The sequence below is a fragment of the Tympanuchus pallidicinctus genome, unplaced genomic scaffold, assembly GCF_026119805.1.
Source record: "Tympanuchus pallidicinctus isolate F22 unplaced genomic scaffold, pur_lepc_1.0 scaffold3, whole genome shotgun sequence".
Taxonomy (NCBI): Eukaryota; Metazoa; Chordata; class Aves; order Galliformes; family Phasianidae; genus Tympanuchus; species Tympanuchus pallidicinctus.
Window position 1 is genome coordinate 26,653,097 of NW_026294747.1, and position 27,852 is coordinate 26,680,948.

The 27,852-nt window shown below is 45.4% G+C and overlaps 1 protein-coding gene across 1 annotated transcript; it reads right to left on the reverse strand.

The window, feature by feature from the left end:
• Window positions 1–27,565, reverse strand: TTC9 (tetratricopeptide repeat domain 9). Its single transcript, XM_052693669.1, has 3 exons — window positions 27,208–27,565; window positions 5,282–5,464; window positions 1–1,146 (listed from the first exon to the last, which is right to left on the reverse strand). The coding sequence occupies exons 1-3, from the start codon at window positions 27,563–27,565 to the stop codon at window positions 1,067–1,069; spliced, it is 621 nt and encodes a 206-aa protein (XP_052549629.1). The 3' UTR covers window positions 1–1,066.
• Between the last annotated feature and the right edge of the window lie 287 nt (window positions 27,566–27,852).

The following is a 27,852-nucleotide window of genomic DNA, read 5'->3' on the forward strand; positions in this document are numbered from 1 at the left end:
TGGGAGAGTCAAGACCTCAATCCAATGTACTAGTAACACTTAGCACTGTACATCACTATACTTACAAACATGAACTAGTAAATCCTCACAACACCCCTGCGAGGTAGGGAAGTATTATTATCCCCAGTGTACAGATGGGGAAACTGAGGCACAGAGAGGCTAAGTGACTTGCCCAAGACCACACAGCAAGGCATTGGCAGAGCTGGTACACGAATGGAGACGTCCCTGTCCCCCACCCTACACAAACCCCACCAGATGATGTTGCCTGTCTGGATACGGGAAACCCACAAGTCCCTTCTAAAAGGAATGCCTGGACTTGTTGCCTATTAATAATTTTTATTTGCCTTTAATGAATTATTTCACAGTTTTTCCCTCATACTGTACACCACACTTTGACAGTCTGTTCAGCCTTCTGTGGTACCCCACAACCTTCTCCTCTGGCACTGGGACAGCTTTGGGGGTATTGTAGGGTGCTCTGTGCTTTCATTAAGAGGATGTCTAGAAACAGTTTCACTGGAATTGGATTGGGAGCACGTGAGCTCTCAATGGAGACTGATAGCACACACTGGAGAAGCAGGCAGGGGGAGCTGATGGTAAAAAGGCATTTGCTGTCCCCTGTGAAATCACCAGTGGTCTCTTGGTTTCTTAGCTCTTCTAAGCTCCATCGATCACTTGAGTAGAAACTGTTTTTCTCCAGCTTGTCTGGTCAGGAAGGAGTTGTCTGGGGGTTGCTTCCCTACAGGTAGTAGCAGTCAGCTTGGGACCAGGGAGGTCCCCTCACGTGGCCTCCTCCAGGTGTGTGACACTGTCTTGGAACAAGGCTGGCTGTAGCCATTGTGCTCTCCTGCCATGGGGAAGGGGTATTACTGTGGTTGGCAATGGTAATTGCTGCAGCCATACCCAGCATCTGAGTCTCTTTTTTCAAAACCAAGATTGAATGAAGAGCAAGGGAGAGTGGGTGGATGAGGAGATGGGGATGAGGCAGAGCAAACAAGAAAATCCACCAAATGGGCTTCTGGGAAGGAAATGTTCCCCTTTGGGCACTTCAGCTGAAGCGGCTTCATTTTCACAAGGCTTCTTTCTCTCTCTGGGAACATCTGCTGAGCTTCATCTCTGTCAGCTGGATATATCGTATGACATTGGTATCTGCAGGGAAAGAGCACACACATACATGCAGAGAGGTTACAACTTCCTGTGAAAGACAAACACACCACACCTCTCATCTGTGGTGCAGCTCCTGTTCCTGGGCTCCGGCACTGCCTGCAGGAAGAGCTCCAGTGGGAAGGGGCTCTGAACCAAATCCTCAAACCAAACAGGCATAGAAACATTGTTTTGTCTGTGTAGAGAGCTGTGAGATCCCTGTGCAAGTGGTAAGTTATCTTTTTCCTTGCAGTATTTCGTTGCACAAGCACAGTGCATACAACACACAAGTTTTGCCATTCACTCAAGGCACAGGTTAATTTGCACAAACATGTCTCCAAAAACACTTCATGCTTCTGCAGCCAAGGTCACTCCTATCTCCAATCACATTGATTTACTATCACAAGAGCCTGGCATCCACATAGGAGCAAATGGTGTGTGACATCAGAAGCAAGCAAGCATAAAAAATAACTGCTTTCACTTATGTATTAATTTAAAAATGCTCTTTGCTCACAGCTATACTCAGAGGGCCAACCAGGGCCAGCTTTGTCCATTTTAAGTTATTGCAGCTTCAGAAATCAATCTGAAGCACAGTGCATCTGCTCTGCCCACAGTGAGAGAGCGATCTCATCTCTTCCTCATCCAAACAGCAACATGCCCCACACCAGCTGGGAAAGGAGAAGTGCTTGAGCTTCCAAAGAGATGAGCACATTACTGGTATTGTGCCAGTTGCTAGCAAGTGCAGGTATTGCACCCACTGAAGGAGTTGTGGGTGCAAAATTTCCTTTAAAATTGAGAGGCAGACCCCTCTATTGTGCCCCTCAGCTCAAGTGGAAGCCATGGGAGGTGGTTCAGTCCCTCTTTACACAGAGCTCTCCGCATGCTGCAGCAATGCTGTTGTGACTTTCCAAGCCACCTCTGGTGAGGTGGGGCTGTGGGCTAAGCCTTCTGCAGGCTTAGCAGCATCACCCAAGTCAGTTCAGGGGATAGAATTCAGTGATTTAGCTACCTGTCCTATTCAGGGAACCTTAGTGAAGCAAGGAGTTCTGCTGTCACTTGTGTTAGACAAGGAGCAGCAGCACTCCATACCAGCCTAATCAATTTTAAAGCAGCCTTTTAAAAAGAGCAGAATTAATTTCAGTTGCACAGCTTCCAGAAGTGGAGCAGTTCAGCTGAGGGGGTAGTCCTGAGTATTTGGCCTCCTTTTACTCTGCCTGCTCTTCCCTTCTAGCACCTGATAGCTTATCACAAAGGTAACCATCCTCTTTGTTGGGCTGCACAGAGGCCAGCACAGCTTCACTCACCCAGAAGATTGCAACAGGCATAGAGAGCCATGGGCAAAATAAGGTGCAGCTGACAGGGGGCAGGAGAAAGTCTAATTGCAAGATAGCTAAAAAAAAAATCTGCTGGCAGGTGGAGATGTGTTTTGTTTTTCCTTTGAGAGCTGTTGCTTTGCTAGAGAGGAGTAATGAGTAGCGCTTTGCTTGTGGGAAAAAATGGAGCCTTGTCTTTTCCTTTAAATAATACTGTGCTACTCTAGCTCCATATGCAGTCTTTCAAAACTAAAAGTTAATGAGCAGAGGGTTTTGGTGCTTCTCAGTGAGGAAGTACTGATGTGTAAGTAACAGGTAAGGGCAGTCTGGGACTGGTCAGGCCATGCTGAAAGATGGTGATGGAGGAGGAGTTTATCTCATGACTCTCAGGCTGTTCCTATGGCTTTTTTGCTTTGTTGCTTCTCCCTGTAGCTTTGGGGCTGGTCACGTGCCACCGGGGCAGGTGCTGTGGCCTAGACCTTTGCTCCCAGGATCGGAGTCCTGAGCATTAAAGCCAATTCCTGTATAGCATGGGAAGCTGGTCTGATGTACAGGCCCTCTGGCCAGAGCACTGTGTCTGGTGTTCTCAGGCCAACCCATGGTCCCTTTGCATTCCTGGCCAGTGGTCACCTTGATGGTGTGACCAGATGGAAGGGAAGAAGTTGAACACAGCTTGAAGATAAGGTGTATGCGAAGTCTGTTACATCAAAGTTCAGCTTTGTGATGTACAGTTTCTGGGCACCGGTTTATGGAAGGGTGTTCTGCACAGCTTAGCAGTGGCTTTCTTCTCTCTTTCCAAGCAGTTTCTTAGTAAGAATTGTTATACAGTAATCTTGTACTATTTCATTCTGCTTTTGTATGTTTTTCTTTTTGTTTGGAGGTAGCATAAGAAATCAGAACCAACCCAGCTCTCGCTATTGGTGGACAATAAACAGCTATAAGGGATCTACTATGCTGACAGACCTGTAAAACCATCTACTAATTCTTCTTTGCCATTTAAAATTGCCCCCACTGCAGAGACTGACTGTTATTTCTGCCAAAAACAGTCCTATTAGAGAGAGAAGGGGGAAAAAAAAAAAGGCAGAACATGACTGTAATGAGTCATGTGCTTTACCAGCAAGCTTGGTGAAACCTCAGACAAAAGAAATGATCACATTTTGCAGATGGAGACACTGAAAGTGGAGACTCTGATTTACTCCAGGTCACGTAGTAACACTTCTTGATAGCATCACCTGGTTCCTACTGCTGTAACAGCCACATCCATTCTTACTTAAAGAAGTATTCATTTCTTTCCCTCGAATACCCTGCAAGTTCTCAATAATCATAAATAAAACAGTGCAACAATGACCTCAGATAGTCTGACAGTAAAAGGGAAGAGTCTGATGCTGAAAGCCAGAACTGTTTTTTTGTATACGTTAAGGGTCTTTGGGGACAGTTTCTGTTATGCCTCTGCAGCAGGTAGTGGTATTTGAAGCTGTTGCTGTTGAATACATTAGTTTTTCATTCAGGAATGGATACCAAATAAATAGTATTCCTGAGAGGGGAAAAAAAAGAACAACAATACAGATTTTAAAAAGTGTTTCAGCTAGAAAGGCTTTTTCACATCTGAGCCTATCTTAACCTTGAGGTTCTGATAAACTTCTTATTTTCCTCTGTTTTTCTTTAAACAGGCTTCCCTATTTGCTGGTTCTGGCATGGGCTGAAAGCAGAAGGGCACACTGTAAATAGGCTAAACTGAGCTTTTAAGCACATTTGCTCAGCAGTGCGGGGTGCGCAGCTGTGCTGTCAGACTGCCCAGAGCCTGGGGCCAAGCACGGCAGATGGGACTGGGTGCCTGTACAGGAGGTGGAAGGGGAGTGGGATCCCAGTGCTCCTCCAGGACACTGTTGCTGCAGGAGCCCAGCAGGACCAGGACAATGCACGCAGTCAGCTCTGACTACCTCTGTTGCCTCCTCTAGCTCAAGGCACACCAGCACCACTGTACTCACTCCTATTCCACACCCAGCTTTCACTCTGTGCTCACAGGTGTGGGAGGGAGCTGCTGTCTGGGGTTTTCCTTCCACGTGGCTTCTGTTTGACTTTCTTGTGGTCCTTTAATTTTCCTCCAAGTCTTGCAAAATTTATTTCTTTTCACCAAAATGGTTTGAACAACTGTGTTTTTTATCTCAGTATCAGGTGGTCTTTGAAAAATAAAAGCACTATCTCTGCACTGTGGCCCTCTGCCTCCTTCTGATTTCAGGTAGGTAGACATACAGATGGCTGGGCTGACTAGCTTAGGCTGCTTGGGTATATAATCACTTTGCTTCCCAAATTAATTATTTTGGTTTCGGATGTGTGGATGACAGATACTTGAACAAATATGAGACTGATTTCACAGCACAAGTTGAAGCATCCCAATGAATGCTTTTAGAGTTAATGTCTGTCTGAGCAGAGAAAAATACTGCTCCTCTATAGAGGAGCTGGGAGGCATAGTTGTTGGGACTGCAAATAGTCTTCTGGTTTTGCTAAACTGAAAAAGTTTGTTCTCATATTCATAAAACGTTTTGGTTGGGATGAATTCTTCCCTATCCTGCTTCTGCACAAAGATGGCATTCCAGCAGCACTGGTACCTTCCAGCCTGTGCTGTAGCCTCTGCAGTAGCCCACAGCTAATGTCTTTAGACACTCAATGCAAACTTGCTGCCCAAGGGGAGAATCCTTGAAGTAAGGCTAAGGATAAAGTGAGTTGTGTCCATCCCTGTGGAAATCAATAAAATCAGATAGGGGCTTAGTCTTGTGAAAAGAAATGCAAAGGAACTCGATGTAAAGTCACTTTCCTCCTTCCCATACCTGTTGGCTGGCGGGATCTTGCCTCTTTCAAGTAGTAGAGTGCCTTGTTGTAGTCACCCAGGTGGTAAAATGCAACTCCCGACCGGTAGAGTGCCTTGAAGTTCTCGCCTTCTTTCTGCAGCACCTTCAGGCAGTACTCCTTGACACGCTCATAGTTCACCAGCTCGGCCTGGAGCAGGCAGGCTGCAGGGCAAGGGGAGAGAGCAAGAGAGAGCAGGAAGTGTTACTGCTGCATTTCTGCTCCTGCAATCTGCACAGGCAAAAAGAGTAGCCTAGGTGAGGGCAGTGACTCAGACTCGTGATTCAGAAAGGGTGCAGTCATACACATTGTTTGCCAAATCCAATTGTTCGCCATTTAAATACCAATGCTTCTATTTTTGCAATTTCAGACCGATTAAATTGTTTGTTCTGGGGTTTCAGGGGGAGAGCAAGAACATAAACGTCCCCCTGGAGCCAGAGCTCCACGTGATCTTGTGGTAGTGACTGACTTAGCCTGGAGTAGAATCATTTCTCATTTGAGGAATGGGGCTTGGAACAGTACAGAAAAGGAGGTCAAAAAATAATTATCTGACAAGAGGGAGAAAAAGGAACTAAATTAGATTAGGTATTGGTCTTAGCGGTTCAAGGATGCTGAATTTATAATGTATTGTCTTTTATGCAGGAGGTCTTATATAGTGTTTTTCTGTAGGAATCAATGAGGGGCCCTGCTCTGTTGGAGTGTGCTGTTAGTAAAGCTATACACCTGGAGCTATAATGCAGGGAAAAAATGTGCTAGGCTGCGTGCTTTTTGCTAAGTACTGCAACAGAGGTTCAGCACAAGAGGTCAGTTCTCCTGACTTCCTAAAGGAAAGGCAAACAATGGTGAGGAAACAGCCTGCTGAGAGCTCAGTGCTGAAGGGCAATTGCTGCAGAAATCTCAAGGAGCCGAGGAAAATCCCCACAGTGAGTTTCCCACAACTAGGGGGTGATCCCAGGGACATGCTTTACAGATGGCATGCTGATTGCCACTCTGGGCTTACTCTAGCGCTCACTCTGGGCTCAGCTTCTTTTGGCTTACTGGGCATTAAGATGGTCTCAGGGAACACCAATGAGAGCAGGACACACTGAAGCCACACATCTACAGGAAATGAAGAAAGTTATGTCCACAAGCTCTTCTGGTGCTATAACCCAAGGCAAGTTTGGGAATGACACAATCTGTGGAGGAAGAGAAGGGGAGGGAAGGCAGGATGCTGCTGCAAGGATCAGTTCAGAGGCTGGCAATGTCAAGTGCCAGGCCATGGGGAGAAATTTCCCCTAACAGGTGGTGTTACTCAGTGCCTCTCTGGCAAGGAGAGGCACCGCTCCTGGAAATCCAAGTCATCACTGTTCACAGTCACCAACAAACAGCCAGACTTCATTTTTTGCATAGTAACTGTGGCTGAAATAATTCAATGTTAGATCAGAAAAATGACACAGTTCTCCCTTCTGCTGCACCCCTTAAGTAAGCCCTGCACCTTCTCTGTAACTCACTTTATATTCCATGGACAGGAGAGTGCCTAGATGATTTCCAGAGATTCATTCCGGCCTTGATTAGTCTGAGCCTATCATCAGTTAATGTGGATGGAATGCACTCCTAACCCAAGTATACATTTGAGGTTTAAATAGCTTGAGGTTTAAATAGCTAACTGGAAATGATTATAAACAACCTTTTACCTGTAGAGAGTCTATGGTACAGATGCACTGAGCAAGAAGTGCTAAACTTGCCCCACTGCTGGTCTGTTTGGCCAAGTGGCACATTATTTACTAGTTAGATCTCTGACCCATTTGCTTTCGTGATGGACTTTCAATGTCCTTTAGAAGTTCCTGACACTGAAGTGCATAGGTATTACAAAAGCATCTGACTGCTTGCTAATGATTGCCAGTTTAAAAAAAAACAAACAAGCATACCTTTCTAAAAGCTTGGTAGCATTTCCTTATCTGGAATTTGTCCCTTCCTATTTGTCAAACATTGATTTTTCTCACTCTATTTCTAATGGAGCTTGAAATGACTGTGCTTTATTCTCCTTTATTTTTTTTGAAGCTATTAAAAAAAAAAAAAGACATTGTAAATTTACTGCTGGCTTCACAGCCCTGGAAACTGGATTGCTTTGTTTGTCTGCTGCCCAGTGGCATGAGCAGCAGTGGCAGCAGCTTTCTGCTCACTGCCAATCCAGTCTTTCACGTCCTGGGAAACTGCCTTGTAGAGCAACTAGATAGGGGATTTCAGTCTGTTTGTTTACTACTTGGTATTTCCAGCTATCATCATAGAAGTTACTCTGAAGATGACAGGCAGATGGACAATGCACATTAACTCAGTAATTCTGTATTGGACTTGCTGCATGGATTAGTTCAAAAGAAAACTACCCCAAATCCTGCTAATTGATAAGCTGAAATGTGCTTCCAGAGATCTAGCTGGGTTCTTTCTGTGGCTCGTGTTCACAGTAAAGATTCTGCAAGGCAGTGTTAGTAACTGTGCATATGGCTGGGAAAAGTCATTACCACATGGCTAGCAGGAGAGATGCGTGTTTATCGGAACAAAATGAGCAGATGGGTGTGCAGGAAACTGTTATGCTGGAGGAGATGGCCATTTGGAGCACCAACGTTGGAAGTGGCTGTTGTAAATGAACCTGGAGGGAGAACCTCACTTATAAATATTTAGAGGTGCGTGCTTTTAGCTCTTGTGCACTGAAATGACCTTAATGGATTGTGATTCAATGCAAATATTGAGTCTGTTAGTAGTTCGGCTTTCAAAAATGGAAGACACATGGCACCCTTGTATTCCTGCATAATTCAGTCAGGGGAAAATTGTTTTGAAAATGTCCTTTTCCTAAACAGACGTGCATTTCTGGCTAGAAGTGTTTGTTTACCACATAAAACACATCTTCACTCTCCTTCCCTGTTCTTAATAGGCCCCCCAGTGAATCCTTCTGAGGAACAGAGCTCACTTACAGACTGCATCAAGAAAGGTTTATCTGGCTCCTTCTGCTTTCTTGAAAGTGAACGGGCTTGGTCCCACACAGCACCGTCTCTGGTAGCAATTTGGCAATTAGAAAGGTGCCCTTCACGGGCAGATGCAAACCCCCAGGTGTAGTCACTCAGTTTCTGTGGGTCTCACCACTGTAAAGCAGCATCAGTTGAGCTCACAGCTCAGAAGTTAGGCTACTAGAAATTATGTTTCACTTCCCCTCTGTATGATTAGTTCATCATACTTGATATAATTCTCAATTTGGTACCTGATTTATCAAGTCAGCTTGATCAACAGTTAACTCCTAATTTCTAAAACTATGTGAACCTAAGGAGATTTAATAAAACCAGTTGCAGTGTGTTTTACTTTGGGCTGGTGCAATCCCATGTGTGTGTGCAGACTGGGAGCAGCCTTGTGGAGAAGGACTTAGGGATTCTGATAGATGAAAAGCTTGATGCAAGCCAGCAGTATGCACTTGCAGCCCAGAAGGCCAACAGTATTGTCAGATGCATCAAAAGAAGGGTTGTTTATAGGGTGAGGGAGGGAGTTGTCCCCCTCTGTTCTACCTTTTTGAGGCCCCAGCTGGAGTACTACGTCCAGGTGTGGGGACCCCAACACAAAAGAGATGCGCAGCTGTTGGAGTGAGTCCAGAGGAGGGCCACAAATATGGTCAAGGAGCACCTCTCCTACAAAGACAGGCTGAGGCAGTTGGAATTGTTCAGCCTGGAGAAGAAAAGGCTGCAGGGAGACCTCGTCATGATATTCCAGTACTTGAAGAGAATCACAGAATCCTAGAAGAGAGCTTGTAAGTGGGAGGGAGGCTGACCTGTACATTGACTGATAGTGACAGGACAAGGAGAAACTGTTTTAAACTAAAATAAGGGAGTTTTAGGATGAGATATTATGAGGAATTTTTTTTCCTCAGTGTGGTGAGGCACTGGAACAGGTTGCTCAGAGAAGCTGTGGTGCCCCATCCCTGAAGGTGTTCAAGGCCAGGTTGGATGGGAGCCTGGGCAGCCTGAGCTGGTGGGTGACAGCCCTGTCCATGGCAGGGGGTTCTTTAGCTTCAACTCCTAACCACTGACTTTTGTTATACCTTTGTCTGCTACACTGTACAGCTTGTGTTTTCTACTTGCATCAGTACACAGAAACTGATAAATTCACTCCATCTTCTCTTTGATAGCCTGCATAAAGAACAGTCTGGAGCTGCTTGCTAAAGCAAAACCAAACAAAGCTTTTCTCAGCTTATCACTGTTCTCTGAGCCTTCAAAGTGAAGTTCAAGTGAAAATGCTCCTGGTTAGCATGTCATCAGAGAAACCTCTTCTACTTGCAAACCTCTGCAGGTTATGCAGGTAGTTTTGTTTAACCCAAACTTCTGAGTTCTAATTTTGGCTGAGCCAAGAACTAGGTCTGCAAGTGAGATATATGGGTTTTAACGTGGAGATTTTGAACAACAATATGAAAAGCCTTGTGTACCTGGAAAGTTTTGCCAAAGGGTATATCCGCATGCCAGAACATTCCTCCAGCCAGTTTTATCCCAGTGGCCAAATTCCTGCTGCAATAAGGCTCAAGACCTATCCATGTTACAGAAAAGTAAGCCAAATGACTGTGCAGTGTTAGCGTATCCCTACCCTGTGGCATGCTCCTTCAGTTCAGTGCATTGTGTTACTCAAAACAGGAATTCCATTCACAGCTTTTCCAGGGAATGAAAATGATTTGGCCCTTCAGGAATGTCTCGGCTTTCATTTCATATTTCACAAAGTCCAGCCCTGTCTGCAGTTTGCTGGTACCACTGCCTTGGATTGATTGCTTCCATTGTAGATGAGAATCACCTACAACTTTGTTGCTCTTGTAGGTTTTTGTACTAAAATATTCCGTATGTAATGTCTGCTTTTGGGAAATGTCAGCCAAAACTGTTTAGGTATTTTTGAAAAGCAGATTAGGGTAACACATCTTATTTTTCCCTTGTTAAAGGTCTCTGGTGACTGTCTCTTTGGATTTGTCTCATGTCCTCTCATCATTTGGCTTTGCAATCTGAAATCTGGCAGATATCATTTGTGTCAAGCAGATGCCTTCTGTTATGCCTGGGGTATCATGGAGCTGGCCAACCAATAACTTTCTGAAAATAAAACCAAAAGAGTATGGCTTTATTGTACTCAGAGGTGCCTTAGATTTTGGTACCCAAATTTTTTAATATTTTGTCTACCTTGGACACAATCCAGTCTAGGAAAAAGTAGGGATTTGGCAACTTAGAGAGCAGGAAACATTATCAGTGAGCCAATAAGAGAAGAAAGAATTGCAGAAACTGGAAACTAAACAGAGATAAACTGTCTTACTTAGGACAAAGACAGAAAGACTGATGCTGGTGAGGCAAGGAGGCAGGGGCTGAGGGCTGTGAGGGGCCGGAGGAAAAACTGCTGGGGTGGAGAAAGGGGTGTACGGGTAGGTAAGTGAACTCTGCTGAGGAGGAAAAGGCTGGGCACAGAAATGGAGGTAAGTTTGGGACAAGGTGCTGAGGATATAAAGGCACAGGACAAGATAGCCTGGGTACCAGGAGCAGCATTAACATCGCTGCAATTCAGGCACAGGTGATTAGTCTCCCTGCATGACAGCACCTCCTCTAGCACACAAATTACGCACCTGTGCATTCTTGCTCTGAATCATCTTTTTCTGTTCTCTGTCCTCACTGAGGGAAACTATTCTGCAATGCCTGAACTCTGGCCTTTGCAAATATCCCCTGGAGACAAGAGCAGGTGTCCTATGGCAGAGCTAATAGTCAGTTCTGTGGATGAACCACTATCAGACACCCACACGAGAAATCTGAATCCAAATGACTTGTTTTCCTCTCCTTAGACTAAAAATCTAGGGAAACTGAGATCTGACTTCTGAAAAACAAACAAAACCAAACAAAAAAAAACACTGACAGTGTATTTCGTTCACTCTGGTGAGTGTACAATGAAGCAAGCAGGACAAATGACTACTCTACAACATTCACTGATTCAAAACAAACTAACAAAAAAACCAAACCAGCAAGTATCAATTGGGCTGGCTGCAGAGCAGAGAGAAGTAGCTAATTGACCCATTACTGCTCGAGCCTGACATGGACATTTCTTCTTTACTGCATTTATTCTTGATTTTACCACTGGAGTTTAACAGCCTAAGCGTGGATTATTACGTCTTAGCAAGTGCTAGGTATTGCAACCACTACAAACTCTATGTGTATTTCACAAACTCACAGTGTCGTTCCCAGCAAAATACTTTACTTTCTGACATGATCTCACCCTAAGTATAGCAGCCAACAGCTCACTTAAAATCTGTTTAAATCACAGAGAGATGGAACATATTCTTGTTCTATTTTAGAAAACAAGCGATTGATGCTTCAATATAACCACTTCAGGGTTGTGTTCTGACATATGATTAAGACCTTGATGTATCATTGAGCAGGTTTTGTCTTCCTATCGTGTAGAGAACTTGAATAGGGAAGACTATGAGAGTCTCATAGTACTTCCCTTACTTCAAAAGGCTCCGCATCTTGGCGATGCTCTTCCTCAGAAAAACATGACAGTGATAAGCCTTGGTTTGATTTGTGTTTAAGAAGAAAAAATATTGGAATATAACTAGAGAAAAAAAAAAAAAAGAACAGATTAAAAAAACAGATTAAAAAAAGAAACAAATATGTTTTGTAGCAGACAGCAATCTTCTAACTGTGCCACTGATGGATGTATCCATCTTTGTGTGTGGCAGTCTGTGTAACCATTGTTCATAGAAGTACATGGCTGTATCGTGTCCACTGGAGGAATTAAAGAGGATACTGTTACTAAATAACACTGAAAATTGCAGCCATGTGTTAGTAATTTATATTATAATTACATTCTAACATTGGGTAACGTCTTTCATAAGGTGATGTATTGTAAAGGGTTAAATGTAAAGGGTTATCTGAGATTGATGGTAACCTTGGAATTAAGCTACTGTAATTTCAGAGTGCAGCCCAATAAGATCTTGACTGATCTAGATTGCTGGACTATTTTGATCCAGACTTCTCTGAAATTTAAGTAAGTGATCTTGAAGGTGAAGCTGCACAAGCAACGTGGATGGCACAGCCCCAATCTCTAACCTGTGTAAAACTTCTGATCCTGACTGGCATGAAAGATGTATGATGTATGAAAGCTATGCTGAGAGAACAGAGCAGGCTGTTAGGCATCCATATTTGCACCAAGCCCGTGTGAGCTTTGCCATTCAAGAATGCAACCCAGTGTTCCTCCAAAGAGGATATTTAGCGGCATCTTTTTCAGAGAAATGTTGCATACAGTTTCACGACAGGGCTGAGATGCTAATTAGAATCCACAGTTTCCAGACAATCTCTTCCATTAAATATTTCTCTTTTCTCTATAGTCCAAGCTTGCAAACAAAGAGGATTTTCTGGCTTCTCACCAATAAGAAACTAATTATAGACAGCTTGATAATGTCTGGCAGTAATCTGATCAGCTGACTCCTAGTTCCTGAACACCCTTCATGGCGTGAGAAGGGAATACAAGAATGACAGTACAACTTTACAGCTTATGGTTCTCATTTATTCATCTCCAGGTACCACAAAGCCCTAAATATACCCGAATGTTTCTTCTTGTAGAGAAATGTGTGGATAATTAAAATCCAAACCGTATGACAGGCTGTTTCTCTCTGTAGGGAGGGATTCATGCTAAATGATCGACAAATGCTTGGAGAGCCCAAAGAGTCACCTCTTCCAAGCTGCCTTCCTCTTCTTAGCCTGACTCTCAACTCATAGACAGGTGACAATTGTTCCTTCCCTTTCTGCTTTCTTGACCATGCTTTCCTTTCAACACAGAGCCTGGTTTTCTTCAGTTCTCTGCTGCTCCGGAGTACTTCCTATCTCTTCCAGGAGAAGGACCAGTATAAGAGTATATCCAGAATAGAGACCTTTGTGACTAAAGAATGTTTCCACCATCATACACGCTAATAGGCATCTAGCAGCTCTCAAAGGAGCTGCTAAGTCTGGTGCATCAGGATTTTTGTGGCTAGCAGCCCACCCTAGGCCTCTGCCTACCGCCATCCCTTCTAAGGGCTTGGAAAGCACAGAGCTGACAACTAGGAGATAAGTAACAGCTAATGTGAGCTGTCAGAACAAATCAGTTTAATTTCAGTCTGCGATAGGGTGATCAATCTTGAAGATAAAGGAGAAACAGTGGATGTTACACATCTTGGCTTTTACACTAGTCAAATGGCAAATTCTAATGACATTTTCTTAAGCAAAGTGAAGGAGAGCCATCTAAATGAATACACTTAATTTTGTTACTGTTTTTGTTACATATATAAATGACAGACTGCAGAATGCCTTGTGAATTTTCAGATAACACCAAGATTTGAGAAGATGCTGGGGTGTATTGGAAGGCAGGGCTAGAAGTCCAAAGCCTCCCTACAGACTGGAGCAATGTCAGAATAAAAACAAGATACAATCTGGAAGGGGCTGGTGAAAGGTGATAAAATTAGGCAGAAAACAAAACACCCCACATTGGGATGGGGGAAAGCAACTGTTTGAAGGACAGTTCCGCAGAAACTGATCTGGGGGGTGACCCACATCACATCAGTCAACAAGGCAATACCATTAATGAAAAAAAATGCACACCAGCATGTGTAAGAAGTCTGCAAGAAAAATGAGTAACGTATTTAATTCTCTGTAACAGTCTTGCAAGAAAATGTGGATATGAACTGCGGTAGGACACCGGTAATAATAACTGGTACAGAAGAGACAGAGTACAAGACATAAAGAAGACAGTGAAGGAAAGCAGTCTTAGAATGTTCGCATGTATAAGAAGAAAAAAGCCCTGTCATGTGAAGCAGGTTGTAACCAGGATACAATCAGTTCTTCTTGTATTCAAGAAGAAGAGGGCTTACATTTTAGCAGGAAAGATTCTTTCTGGGAAGAATTTCCAATACTGAAAAGATAAACATTTTAATAGACTGCTCAGAGAAGTTGTGGAGGATCTTAGCTTTGGAAGTGTTTAAGAACAGTTTGTATAAAAGTTACCTGCAATATGCATTACCTGTACCCTTCCACCATGCTTGAGCATGGATTTCTGTCCAGTTCTGCAATCAGGTTACTGATTGTGCTGTCACACTTGGAGCACAAACTTGCTTCTCCCAATGGCCATCATGTAGCCCACTCATTCAGAAGGTTCTATGGAAGGAGGTTGCTGTGACACCTTCCAAGCTAGACTTTTGAATACATAAGCACTTCGTAACAGCAGGCATTAATGACTTCTGCCTTTGATGTGTTTTGGGTTAAAGTTCCTATATCTGACTTTTTGAATTTTCAAGAAAGCTTCAGAAATGTTCATTACTTCAAAATGATTCTTAGGTTACTTCTGAAATACTTCTGAAATTTGTGGTAATTTATGTGGGGGGTTTTTTTGTTTGTTTTTTGGGGTTTTTTTTGTCACAGATCCAGCAGTACAATACAGAAGTTCTCCTCCAAAGGGCCAAGCCTTTGGGAAGCAAAGGATTTCTGACAACTTTTCATCTGGTCCTCATAGCTTCTTTTTTTTGAAAAGAGTATTTTGACCTACCTGTTCCTGTAGTTACTAGTCCTTCAAATTAACACCACTGATTTCCTGAAAATTCCTAGCTGGTAGTAGTTAAAACTAGATGTCAAGCAAACAAGGAGTGTTTTCTGAAGCCAAAATCTATGCCCAGTTGTGAATCAGCAAATCCTTATTCAACCAAAACAGAGATCATCTTCATATCGCATCTTCTAATCTCCTTGCCTTTGATTTTCCCAGCCAGGAGATGTAGGAGCAAGATCCTAGAGGACCATTGGTGGGACAAGAACTTTCAGCTTTTGATGCCTAGACAAGAGCTTCAGTCAGCTTTTAACGCCTGGATCACTTTATTCTATGATCTCTGTAAGTACTTCTTTCTCCTGCAGCCACATGAGGAGAGATGGGAATCCCTTGTTTGTTTTTGCCAGGGCTGTTATTGTTGATCTGCCCAGCTAAATTGCCTGGAGGTTCCCTTCACTCTGACTTTATATTTATCTAGTAATCCTTGACCTGTCTCTGTTTTTTAGAATCAGGACTCATCTAGTCCGGTTTAGTCCAGTCAACATGACTTTAGATATGTCTGACCTTCAGTTCTGCTGTTCGAGTTGCTGTTTATTTCATCACTCCTTCCTTGTTTGTTTTTCCATGTATTTCACCTTGCATTGCTTTACTCTCTCCCTGCTGTGTGGTCTTTATATCCTTTCTTCCTTTGGCCTTCTGTTGATATTGCCACCCACTGGAGGAATCTGGTCTCTTGGGTGTTTTCACAAGGGAAAAGTAAACACGATTTTATCAGGTATCAGCAATATCAGACAATGACAACCATCTGATGAGTGCCTGCAGTTCAACAGCTGTCCGGCTCTAACATGTGCAATCAGATGTTTTACAACTGTTAAGAGTAAACTATAAGAACTACTACGTAATGAAATTAAGACCTTAGGAGAAAGATCTTCTGTCAAGCCCACTGAGGCAAGGAGGATATTTCTTTAAGTAGGGAGAATCTATGGAGGGACTGATAGATCTTGAGACACCTCTGCTGCAGGGCAAAGCTTCCATTGCTAGGTGTGGTTTGCTGAATAAACAGCTGACAGCAGGGGTGTGAAATGCAGCTGGTGCAGCTTGAAGGATCTCAAATGAGGTTGCTGACAATTGCACATGCCACAGCTGCCTCAGGCTCAGCTTACTGTGGCACAATTAATTTGGGCTGAGAGCTAATGTTCCATCCGTGCCATAGCAGGGCTGGGAGATGTGGCTGCACAACAACTGTGTGCTGTGCCCTGTGGTGCTGAGCCACAGCTTACCTTACCTCCCAGGACATGGAGAAACAGACAATTGCAGAATCTGCTAAGGAAGGGCTGGGAAGCAGGCTGTCTGAGGCCACTACCTTTTTGTCTCCAGACCATTTATGCAGGCCACTCTGGAAGTAATGACTCCTATTTATTTCCAAGGAAGCTACAACAAATACAGAGAGCACAATAACACTGTTTGTTAAAGTGAATTCTATGAAATAGAATATGCTATGAAACACTATTTTTCAACGTAGTCACTACTTTTACCTATGAATTTTTGCCACTGATGGACAAGAACCTGCATGCTGTGCTCATAAAAACTTCCATCACTGGAATGACCCACTGTTTTACAGCTGGTATGATGGCATCACAGCTAGGAAAATGTTTCTGTTCCCATGTGAGCATATGTGGGACCCACCTGGTGCAACCCTTGAGATATTCCAATGCTGTCAGCATCATTTCCAATGCATTGAAGCAGATATTCAGCTCTGTACACAGTTCGCTAACCATAATCTGCCAATTCATGTAGATGAGCTGATTGAGACACTCTATATTTCATGGTGTGACAGCTGTGAATGGCCATCCGGAACGTGTCTTATCTTTTGCTGTCACCACTTCTGAAATGCACCAGTGCTCACATTCACAGTTTGGTCTCCATAAATGTTCAGGAAGCATCAATGAATGTCAGTGGGTGCCATTTTTTCCACATGGAGGAACTCAATGACACACCTTTGCTTCATCCGCACTTCCATGTCAGTTGCTATTTTGTCAGACTGCCCCTCTGCTGCCATCTGTCACACGGCAACAACATGTCATGGAATACTGGAGGGAGGCTTCAACCTCTACTGCCATACCACCAACATCCACTTCTGACATCATAGGCCAACATAATAAAATAGAAGGCATTACTTCTGGAGCAGCCTTCATACAATTGATAGAGACGGAACATTTCTATTTTTTATTTTTAATTTTATCCCTCCTGAGCTCTCCCTAGCTGAGAAAACTTACTGGCAAGAAGGAGAGGTTGAAGGGAGAGGAACATTTCCTTCATTAAAATAATAACCCAATTACGTGTGTAGCCCAAAGCCTTTGCATTTTAGTGAGGTTCCGAAACAGAAAGCAGTCTTTATGGCCTCTGAGGGAGGGATGGAGAGAACAAGAACAGATACAATAAGAGGCAGAGGATGCCCAAGTCAGCTGTTTTCTAACTAAGTGAAGAGTGAGAGGTAAAAATCAAAGCTCTGAAAACTTTATTTTCCTTAAAATTGCACTGAACAAATATACAAAAAAAAGTGTTTGTGAGCACAGCTGGCTCTGTCAGGTCTGTGCCACCTGGCTGGGCTCTGCCTGCCAATGCAAGCTGAGGTTAAGCTTCACCTTTCTGTGTGGTTGGGCCTCTAGTGTCCTCATCTCCTCCTTGCCCTCTGTTTATACTGTATGTAAACGTACTACATTTGAGATAACTGCCACTCCATCAAAGCCAGCTAGGTGACAGGTTGGAAAGTTACTAAGGTCAACCACAGCAAACGTGCTTGCTTATGACTCATTTCCTTTGGAAATCAGGCTGAAAATGAATAAACTAAAGAGTAGAGTGATGATTCAGTGCATTATTTGCTTGAGAAAGCCAGGGTTTGAACTGTGCAGGAGCACTGGCTGGTGTTCTAATCAGATGTCTGCTCTTTAATATAAGTTGTAGCAAAGTGCTTCAGATAAAGATCCCAGATTGTTCCCAAACTTGTCATAATCCATGCCTGAGCAATGCACTGCTGGCAGTGAAAGAATGAGGTAGAGTGTGTCTGGTCAGAAGTGTATGCAGGGCAACTTCCACCCCAAGTAAGGGGCTTGTTTTCAGACACCACATCACTGTACTAAGCCAGGCCAGTAATCCACTTCTCTGTCCTGACCGTGTACCGTTTTGATTTTGCTAGGAGATATGAGGATATACTGAGAACTATATGATGGCTAACCAAGTTGATGTGGGTTCTGCTGACATGCATATAGGTCTGTTAATAGAGGTCACTAGTGGAATGCCTTTGTGCTTTTGTGGGAGTGCTCTGCTGACACTGTGAAGTCGGAAGGTATTGTAAAAAGGATGATGATTTCGTATAAAAAGACCCACGTGACCTGGTGGATGGTGTTAAGTTTATTTGGGATGGAGATTGGTAATACAAAACTTAAAATCATGCTGTTTGGACTTCAGGCAAGAATTTCTGCTTGAATCTGTGAGCTCATGAGGTGGAAACAGCTGAAGAGGAAAAGGATGTGAATATGCTCCCTGGTCACAGGATGACTGAGTCATTTACGTGACACGGACATAGAAAGGGAAATTAAAATCTCAGGAGTTTATTCACAAATCCAAACCATTTAGCACTGGTTGTCAAGCATGAAAATGTAATATTTGCTTTACAGTTTTTAGCCTATCTAATATAGCATCGCATGTTCTGATTAGTTCTGTGTCTAAGCCTTCTTTTCTAACCCTATTCGGTTCTTTAGCTCCACGATAACTTCTGGCACTGTGCTTCAAGTTAATCAGCCTTGAGTTTAAAAATTTATTCCGTATTCATCTATTAAATTAATTTACCCTCCACCCCACGAGCAAAAATTCTGATCTGCCACAGTCTGAGCCCTACCACAATAGACAGAGGTCATATTAAGGAAAGTGAGTGTATTTTCTTTGTGCTTCCAGTATAGGTGAGGATCTTACGCTGCTCTGGTTTCTTTGCAACACGAATGCACTACTGCATCTTGAGCAATTAATCACTGCAAATCATTCAAGAGGCCAGTAATCTGGGATTTGAGTTATGCTAGCATTAAAAAAATATGGTGACTGAAGAAGAAGTTGAGGCTTAACTCTGCACTGTGCTGTTTGATGAGAGAATCATCGCTAGAGGCATGGGATGGAGGATCTCATTTGTTCATCTGGAAATAAGAGGCCGAAAAAAAAAAAAGGAGCTGTGGCAGAGCAATAGGTATAGCTAGTGCTGACTTATGGCAATTATTCTACAATAAGAGACTCCCTTTTCTCACAGTTCTGCTTTTGCAAGATTAACTGATGGCCTCCCCAAGGAGTTCACTTTTGGGAGAGGCTACAGTTTTTGCAAGGAGTCCACCTATTACCTAAAAGAATGGAAGAAACACAGGTCTTCCTGTTGACTGCCTCCCTGGGAGCAGGAGGAGGAATGCTAATTTTCACAGCTTCTTCTCTGCAGTTTGCTGAAAGATTGTTCTGTATATCATGAAGATGTTTTTCCTGTCAGGGTGAATTAGTGGGTTAGATGGTGACTGTAGGGATAGCACAACACACTGGAGGTAGAAGTTGGTTAGTCACGCCAGCTCAGAAATAGCCAAAGGAAGTGCTAAGGGTCTAACATAAATTTTCAAGTCCAGACACCTCCTCTGTCTTGAATTTGCTTTCAGGAGTAAATTTCTTCTCCCACACACCGCACTGGGGAGTGTGCAGAACAAGGATATACAGGCACTTACTTTCTGCTCTCCCCTCCATCTGCTTCAGGTAGCAGCAAACAGTTCTGCTGCCTGGAGTAAAAAGCAAAGTCTTTCAATCTGGACCTAAGATAAATGTATCAAGCTGAGCTAAGCTAAGTCTATGCATGTCAAGCTGAACTTTACAGATATATGAGGCAGGTAGTAAATCTCCACCGCCGTGTGATCAGGTTCTACCAAGTGGGCCTTCATCCCTCTTACTTTACAGAGCAAAATGACTTCTGGCAAGGTAGATACCTCACTTGAGTTTCCTCAAGTAGGAAATGAGCCATTTAAACCCTGATGTGGCCAGGTCAGCGTAACACTAGGGGCATGAAGACTGACAGTTGTAATCAGGGCATTACAGGAGCTTCAGAATCAAAATCTGATGAAAACTAGTTTGGTGGCTCTTCGCTGGCTGCTCCTTTCCAGCAGCTCCTAGGAAACTAGATCGACGGCTTGATTAGCAGAGTTTTGCTGCTGCCACTCCAATATGAAAGGAGGTGCTGCTGCCGTTGATGCAGAACAATCTTCATGACAGCCCCCTAAACTGGCAGCAAGGAAACGCGACAGTGCTCCTGTTAAAGTAAGAAAGAGAATGCAGAGCAGTGGTGAGAAAAGTACTTGCTTTAGTAAGGCTGAGGTTTTACCTGTCAAAAATGGATGTACTGGAGAAGGTCTCACAGCAGAGATGGGATTTAAAGGGAGCCAGGAAAGGAGAAAAGGTCTGGCCTGAACTAATATACCACAGGTAAAATCAGCTTTGAGGAATCAAGTGCATCAAGATGCTGTGGGGCAGAATCTGTGAACACAAAGGGCAAGAGTCTCACTGGCAAGATGGGGACAGGGCCTGGAAAGGGACACAACTTTGTCTGTGGGATCAAAAAGTGTGTTGTAACCAGGAGGGCGAGCAGAAGGACACAAGTGGGAAGGGCACCGACTGCGTGAGCAGCCCCGACTCCGGAGCTGAGAAACGTGATGGGAGAACTGGGTACACGGGACAAAGCCAAGGAGAAGCAGATGGTGCTATCCAGTCTGTAAGCCTCAGGGTGATGGTGTGTCAAGAATTTCACAGTGAGGAGAATAGAGTGTATTTTGAAGTAAAGATCATGACATTAGCTGTTGCCTATGGATAATAACAGATGAGCTCTGGCACATCAAGCTATGACAGATAAAATCATCGCTCCCAGCTGTCCCTTCTGCCATGGGTTATTGTAGAGAGAAAACGTGACTGTGCCTAATTCCCTTCATGAATTGTCTCAGGATTATTTCCAGCATGGTCCTGATCTCAGAATGGTTATGCTGAGGTAGGACCTCTCTGCTCCAGCCCCACCTTCCAAAGCTGCCAAGCACAACACAGCTGCATGGGCAGGTGTACAGGAGCAGGGCCAGCCATATGCCTTCCTCCCTCCTCCCCACCTCATGTGAGCCTGCCCCAGCTGAAGCTACCTCCGGCAATTCCAGCGATGCTTCCAGAAACTGCACTGACTCCAATGTCTTTGTTAAAGAAAAAAGGAATAGAAATGCTCCACGCCACCACAAGAAGATTTACCTGCATTCATCTATCAATGTCTTATGTTTACTGTTTTCCATCCAAGATGCGGTACAGAAATGAACAAAAGGAGACAGATTCCAGAGCAGCCCTGTGACAAGTTCTTAGTTAATGATAGTTAATATCGACTCTTCTTCAAAACATTTTTAACCCTCAGTTTCAGTCACTGGTATGGTTATTGGAGTAAGCTGAAATCAAGATTAATAAACAGATATATATATTCTATAATATACAGATACATTTCTTCTATATCACAATTTCTCACCTGCAAAGTAAGAGAACATAGAAGAAAATAAATAGCCAATAAATTTTCTTAAAACCTTGTTATGTAGTTCCTCTTTCTTAAATTTTGTTTCCTCAGTTTCACACAGTTTTGCATGCTATTTTCTATACAATGGCACAGAGTCAGGAAGAAAGTGGGACCTGGCAACACTTAGACCTCCAATTTTATTTATACCCTTTTCTTTTGCTATTTCTTTCCTTAAAGCAGTCTCTTTTATTGGGTGTTAGAGCTCATCTTAAAATCCTAATATGAAATCTTCTGATGACCCTCCATACTTGGAGCATCAGTCATTCTGCTCACAGAACACCAATGGGGATGTGCTGCTGAACTGATAAGCATTTCTAGAAGAATGACTGAAGAAGCAAGTCTGGAGTTGTTAGAAATTTCTGGGTCTCAGCTCAACTGAACAGGAGGAAAAGAAGGATGCTCTACCTGCTGAACCATGGAAAGGTGGCCCAGCTCCCAGGAAAGAAGGTAACCATGGAGCTCACGGATGTATCTAGCAATAGTTTGGGAACCAGCTTTGGTTTTCACATGAGGCTTTATTGAATCACCTGAACCATCTCCAGAGCATCACTGATAGAAATGTGGCAAGGAGGAAGAGGCTGTGACTCACGGCAGCTCACCGTGGGACTCTTGAAGAAGGAAACTCCAGGACAGCATTTCAGAAGAGAATGGAGTAAAACTGGGAAGAGGTGCTACTACACACTTCACAGAAAGCATACCAACACACACCTCAAGGAGAAGAGCAATTGGTAGTCTTTAGATACACAAATTAACCACTGCTCTGTGTTCCAGAAAAAGCTCTGTGGTTCTTCGATGCCTCCTGCTTCACCTCCTGCGATGAGCTGCAATTAACCTTGGACCCGTCTCAGCTCACCAGAACTGCAGCTCCTCAGGGCAGTCTAGCATAGGGCTCTGTACTTTAACAACACCTTGCTTCAGGCAATCAGGTGATGAGATCAGATGAGATGGGACAAGGCAACTGGGCATCTGGTAGAAGCAGCTGCAAAAACACCTGCCACCACCACAGCCTCAAGTTTTGAAAAGGCTTGGGAAGAAGAGTGACGTATAGAGAGTAAAATGCGTCTCCTGACAGAGAGGTGCTGTCAGACATATTCAGATTTGAGAGTAGTTCCCATCCCTCAATCAATTCATCTCTCAATGAACACAAAACTCTTCCCTGAGCAGGGAGAATTTTGTTCTCCAAAATAAAAGGGAATAGGTAAATACAGAGGATTTGTACAGACTAATTCATGGCAGTGGCTTCAAATCTCACTTATTTAAATACATGTTGGGGCTTAGGCCTATCACTAAAATGCCTCACAGTCACTTGTATTCATTCTCTGCTTTGACTGCACCTATGTGGAACAAGGAATGTGCCAGGCCTGTACAACAGACGTTCCCATCGCTTTGGTTGGGCAGATGCATCTAAACTAAAAGTATCAGGAAACTCCCACCTCAGTGAAAATGCAACCACATCCTCTCACATTTGCTGTTCTCTCTTTTTCCTACTGCATGGCATCCTTACCAAGCGGTTGGGTTTTTTATTTTGTTTTGTTTTGTTGATGCAGCATGTAAAAAAACTTCACATCCAGCAATGTGCCCTGGTAGAGTCTGTACTTGTTAGCTGCTATATACTGGAGTGGGATTTTAGTAGAGGTTCCTTTTGAGGAGTCTTAGTGGGTGGTCAGCGTGGACAAGTTTTAGCATCTTTTCTCATACACAGTTCTATTTTCACTTGGATTAAGGCCTCTTGTCTCAGAGACTACACTCTGAAGGCCGTACTTGCTGTCCAGGCTGAGACCCAACCTGGATGGCTATGCTTTGTAATACTCTGCAGCTACGTGTGCTCTCTTGACTGGACTCCTGTACTAAAATAAGCGTACTTCAATGCAGATTTAATTGACATTCATGTAATTAACAAAGCCTTCCAGCACTCCCAAGAGGTCATCAATGCAGACGTATACACTGAGGTTCAAAGAATGAAAGTTTGGTGAAGCTAATACAACTGGTCAGCACAGAGAGGCGGAATGGAACGTTCACATCTCCCAGCATCACTCCTCGTCCTTCATTCTGTCTCTGGTTCTGCTTTTCCTGCCAAGATTAGCTCCAGTATTTCTGCATGCTTGGGAAAACCAACAAAGGTTTCCTTATCACACTGCAGAGTTCCCTCACAACAAAGCTTAAAACTATGCTTACTCTGTGCATTTTGCTGCTTTGGAAGAACAGGGACTTACACCTCTCTGCAGAGATCCTTTTGGGCAGATCCTCTGAAGCCTTCGGGCTGTAACGCTGGAATGAATTATTGCTGCATTTAATGGAGATAGTGGTTGCATTTGTAGCAGGTAGATGCTCTCTACCTACTTGTGGTTCAAAAGGCATTTTAGCTTCAACTACGCACAAGATGTTATATGAGTGGAAAGGAGACTGGGACATGAGTGGTATTTGGCCAGCTTGTTTTTCTGCAGGCATTGTTCCTACATTCATTTTTATTTTCAAAGAATACAAACCACTGACTTGGGAAAACTCGGTTGAATGCACCACCAGGACTGGATCATGGTTCCTGTTCTTTATTTTTCAAATGGGCTGAGAGAAGCAAAAAGAGGTCAACTGACTTCCTCAAGGTCAGAGACCATCACTGAGTCATAAAGAAATGACTGTTTGCCTCACAGCCCTGCATTCATTCTGCAAGGCTGTGCACTGTTAGTAGGATTTTTCTTTGCCTACCATAGTGATTTCTGGGAGCTCTGACCATGCTGCTGCCCTTCTATCTGGTAACATTTATCAGACAGACATAGGGCAAAATGAAGGGCTCTCAGCTGGGTTGTGCAAATGAGGGGTGAGTCTCTTTCAGGTGAAACTCCTGGGGCTAGCCATGTGGCCCAGCTCATAGCTTTGTGAAGGAAATGTGAGCAGTACTACTGATGGCTAGCAGTGAAAAGGCCAGCAATTTACATAAATCACAGGAATTTACAAACCAGCAGGTTTTGGAATCCTGTGTGATGGGCTTAAATAGCTTAGTTTTGGGGGTGTCACATAGCTTCGCAAGCAGAAACTTGAGAAAATACACCAAATATTTTGGGGCTTTGATTAAAGGCAAGAATGAGCTGCCCTGCCCTGCAATATGGGAACTGCCTGTTGAAGGTGCTCTACGTGAATCTGTGACTTCACATTCTGCAAAGCAATAAATGCACTGTCAACAGTTTACTGTTGGCCCACATAAAATACAAACCAACCCCGATTGTACTCTTTGTGGGCACAACCTTCACCCATCCAATTCTCCCAAATCCCCTCAGGGTGTGTATTTCTCAACCACTTACTTGGCTAAGTGGCTAAGTGCATTATAACCATAGCTAATGTGTTCTTCTGTCTGGCTCTAAGTAAGCAATTAGGTGTGCACATCTATATTTACCATGCAAAACATCCCTGACAGGTGAATGTGTGCTGGGCCGTGTGCAAACAACAGCGCAAAACCAAAGTGGGCTTCCTAACTGCTGAGCTTGGAGAGCGAGTGGAGGTGCTGAAGAAACTAGATAATAAGGACATTCAGATGACAGCTGCTAATGCTATCGGGTACAAATCAGAGCTAAGTGAAAAACTGCCTTCTCTAGAATTAACATGCATGGCTGTTATGCTCTCTGCACTATGCAATGCAGATTTATTTATTTTAAAAACAGCTCGAGGCACCCAGTCAGTGCTCAGAAGCAGAACGCCCTGCGTCTCCTCTCTTCCCCACATCCAATAACCCCAACTGCTGCTCCAACAGGCACTGGAGCTCACTGTGCAGCGGATCCGCTGGCTCCTGCTGCACCACTCCCTTACAGAATACAGCCCCGCTGCCGCACCTCGTGAGGTTTCTATTAGGAAGGTGTACAACTGTTATGACAGTTCTGGAGGAGCTCCCTCCCACCCCTCTCCTTCTCTTCAGACACTGATTCACAGATCCCCCTGCTAAGTGGGAGCTCAGGGGCTGTGCTGGGAGGAGCAGCACTGCATTTTGTTCAGCTGCACGCTCTCCTCTCCAACAAGAGCACTTCCTTCAGGCAGTGCAGCACACCCTGCTCAGCGTTTCCAGGACAAATTCTCCCTCTCTGCTCTCTGCTGTCCGTCTACCGAAAACAAATAATGCTGTGAGCAAAAGGGCACCTTGACCTGCTGCCATGTTACCCCAGGGAAAACACTGCCTGCACCTCCAGGGTTAACTGTTGTCATCTCTTCTTGTGTTCACACCAGTTAAATTTAGGTGAAATCTGTTCTAAATCTCGGCTAAAGATGGAGCAGGTTTCTCACGTCAGAATGCTACCACTGACAGAATCAAATACAATCAGCACTGAAAAAAATTCCCTGCAGAAACCAGAAACAGCAAATAAATGGACAACGACCATCCTGCAGGAGGACCCCGCAGGCACTGTGCACACCTCCAGCGAGCAGAACTTGTGCGTGCAGCAAAGTGCCGCTGGGGTAAGCCCAGCCCTTCTGCCGTGTCCCCGCTGTGCCTCGGCACTGACAGCAGGCAGAGGTGTTCCTGGGAGGACATCTGCAAACCCACAAACACTCCGTGCGGAATTGTTCGTAGTACGATGGGCTCTGGATAACTAACTCCACTCATCTCAACAAGCCCTGCCACATACAATGGGTTTTAATAAGCCGGTGAACAGAAATTCTGTGAGGCAAAATTACAGCTGTGCAATTACGCTATCACTCTGGAATCTCACCTGCCTCTCCCTCCTCGCGATTTCAACAGGCTTTTGAAGGAAGAATATCTGGAAATGTGATAAATGGGGGCTAAATTGTGCCCCACTGCTACATTCCAAAACGCACACTGAGCATAACAGATTGGCATGGATTAGACAGGAGAAGGTTCTGGCTTGATGTTTCAAACACGGTTTGCTTTATTCTGCCTCTTTTTTTAGCCCTGGACAACAGGAACCAAAGCTCGCCAAGTGTCTAGAAAGCCAGGAGCCAGGCGGCGGTGACAGCTGACACACCAGTGTCCTGATTTCGCCATTTTTTCCCCAAGGATATAAAGGGTAGTGAGTGACCCTTCATCCTTCTGAAAACAGCACAGCTTTATCAGTTTTGTCATTTTGCGCACCTCACCCAGGTTACAAACCTTCCCTACCCTCCATGTATGTAGCTACAAGTTTTTGTTTTAGGGATGCTTTCGGGCTTGGAAAGAAAGCATCCATGTGTTTCCTGGGAGCAGAAACGGGTGCAGCTCCTCAGCGGGGACTTCAGAACCAGAGCTCAAAGTGCGCCGATCCCTGGCCCTCCCCTCCATCTTCCCGCAGCACCTCTCCCGAGCAGATGGGAGGGATGAGCCCACGTCTGCTGGCCGCAGCTGCGACTGGCGCCTAGCGAAAAGCCAGCGCTATATTTGCTTTCAACTTTTATAGCTAAGGGGCCAGAAAACGCCTTTGGTACCCAGCGCTATTCGGAGCTACTGCAGCAGCACCCGATGCCTTCCCCTGCTTTGCCTCGGTCGCGGTGAGGGAGGCTCCCCGCCGTGCCGCCGCTTACAGGACCGGCTTTGCGCTGCGGCGGGGGGACCGGACCGGAGGACGCCCGCTGCTGCGGGGCAGCGGCGCACCGCCTCGGCTCGGTTCCGCGCTCCGGGCGCCACTCTCCCAGCGCCGGGGCCTGCGGCAGCCCGGGGAGGGCCGGGGGAGCCGTGAGCAGCGCCCAGCTGCCGAACTCGCGCTGAAAGCGCGGCGGGGCCGGGGCACGACGCGGAGGAAGGGACGCGCGGCCGGGGGTCCCGGTGCCCCGCTCCCCGCTGACCTGCCAGGCTGTTGTAGCAGTCGATCTCGATGGCCTCCACCGCCTGCCGCTGCTCCTCGCTCAGCCCGCCCGCGGCGGCGTTGGCAGGGCGCTGCCCGCCCGGCTCCTGGCTCAGCAGCAGCGCCTTGAGCTCCAGCAGGGCGCGGTGGTACTTGCCGATGGCCTCCCGGAATTTCTTGTCCTTGTAGCACTGCGCCCCTTCGCTCTTGAAATCCAGCGCCCGCCCGATCAGCTCGCCCGGCTCCGCGCCGCCCGCCGCCGCCGCCCGCGGCTGGCTGCCCCCCGCGGGGCCGTGCCCATCGCCCGCCCCGCGGCCGCCGGCGTTCAGCTTCCCCGCCGCCGGGCTCGCCCTCTCCATGGCCGCGGCGCAGCCGCCTCCCGCGCCGCCCTACGCGGGCGATGCCGCGGCGCCCGCCGCCGCCGCCGCGCCGCCGCCGCCCGTGCCCCCGCGCGGCTGCCCGGCTCCGCCGCTCGCTCCCATCCTCCGGCGGCCGCCGCTCCTCCTCCTCCTCTCCGCGCCCGCGGGGCGCCCGCCTCCGCCCGCCCCCACCTCCGGCCGCCCTCAGCGGGCGCCGCCGCCCCCCCCAGGAGAGTCCTGCGCGGCGTGGGGCCGCCCGACGACCCCGGATCCCTTCGCCTCTGCGC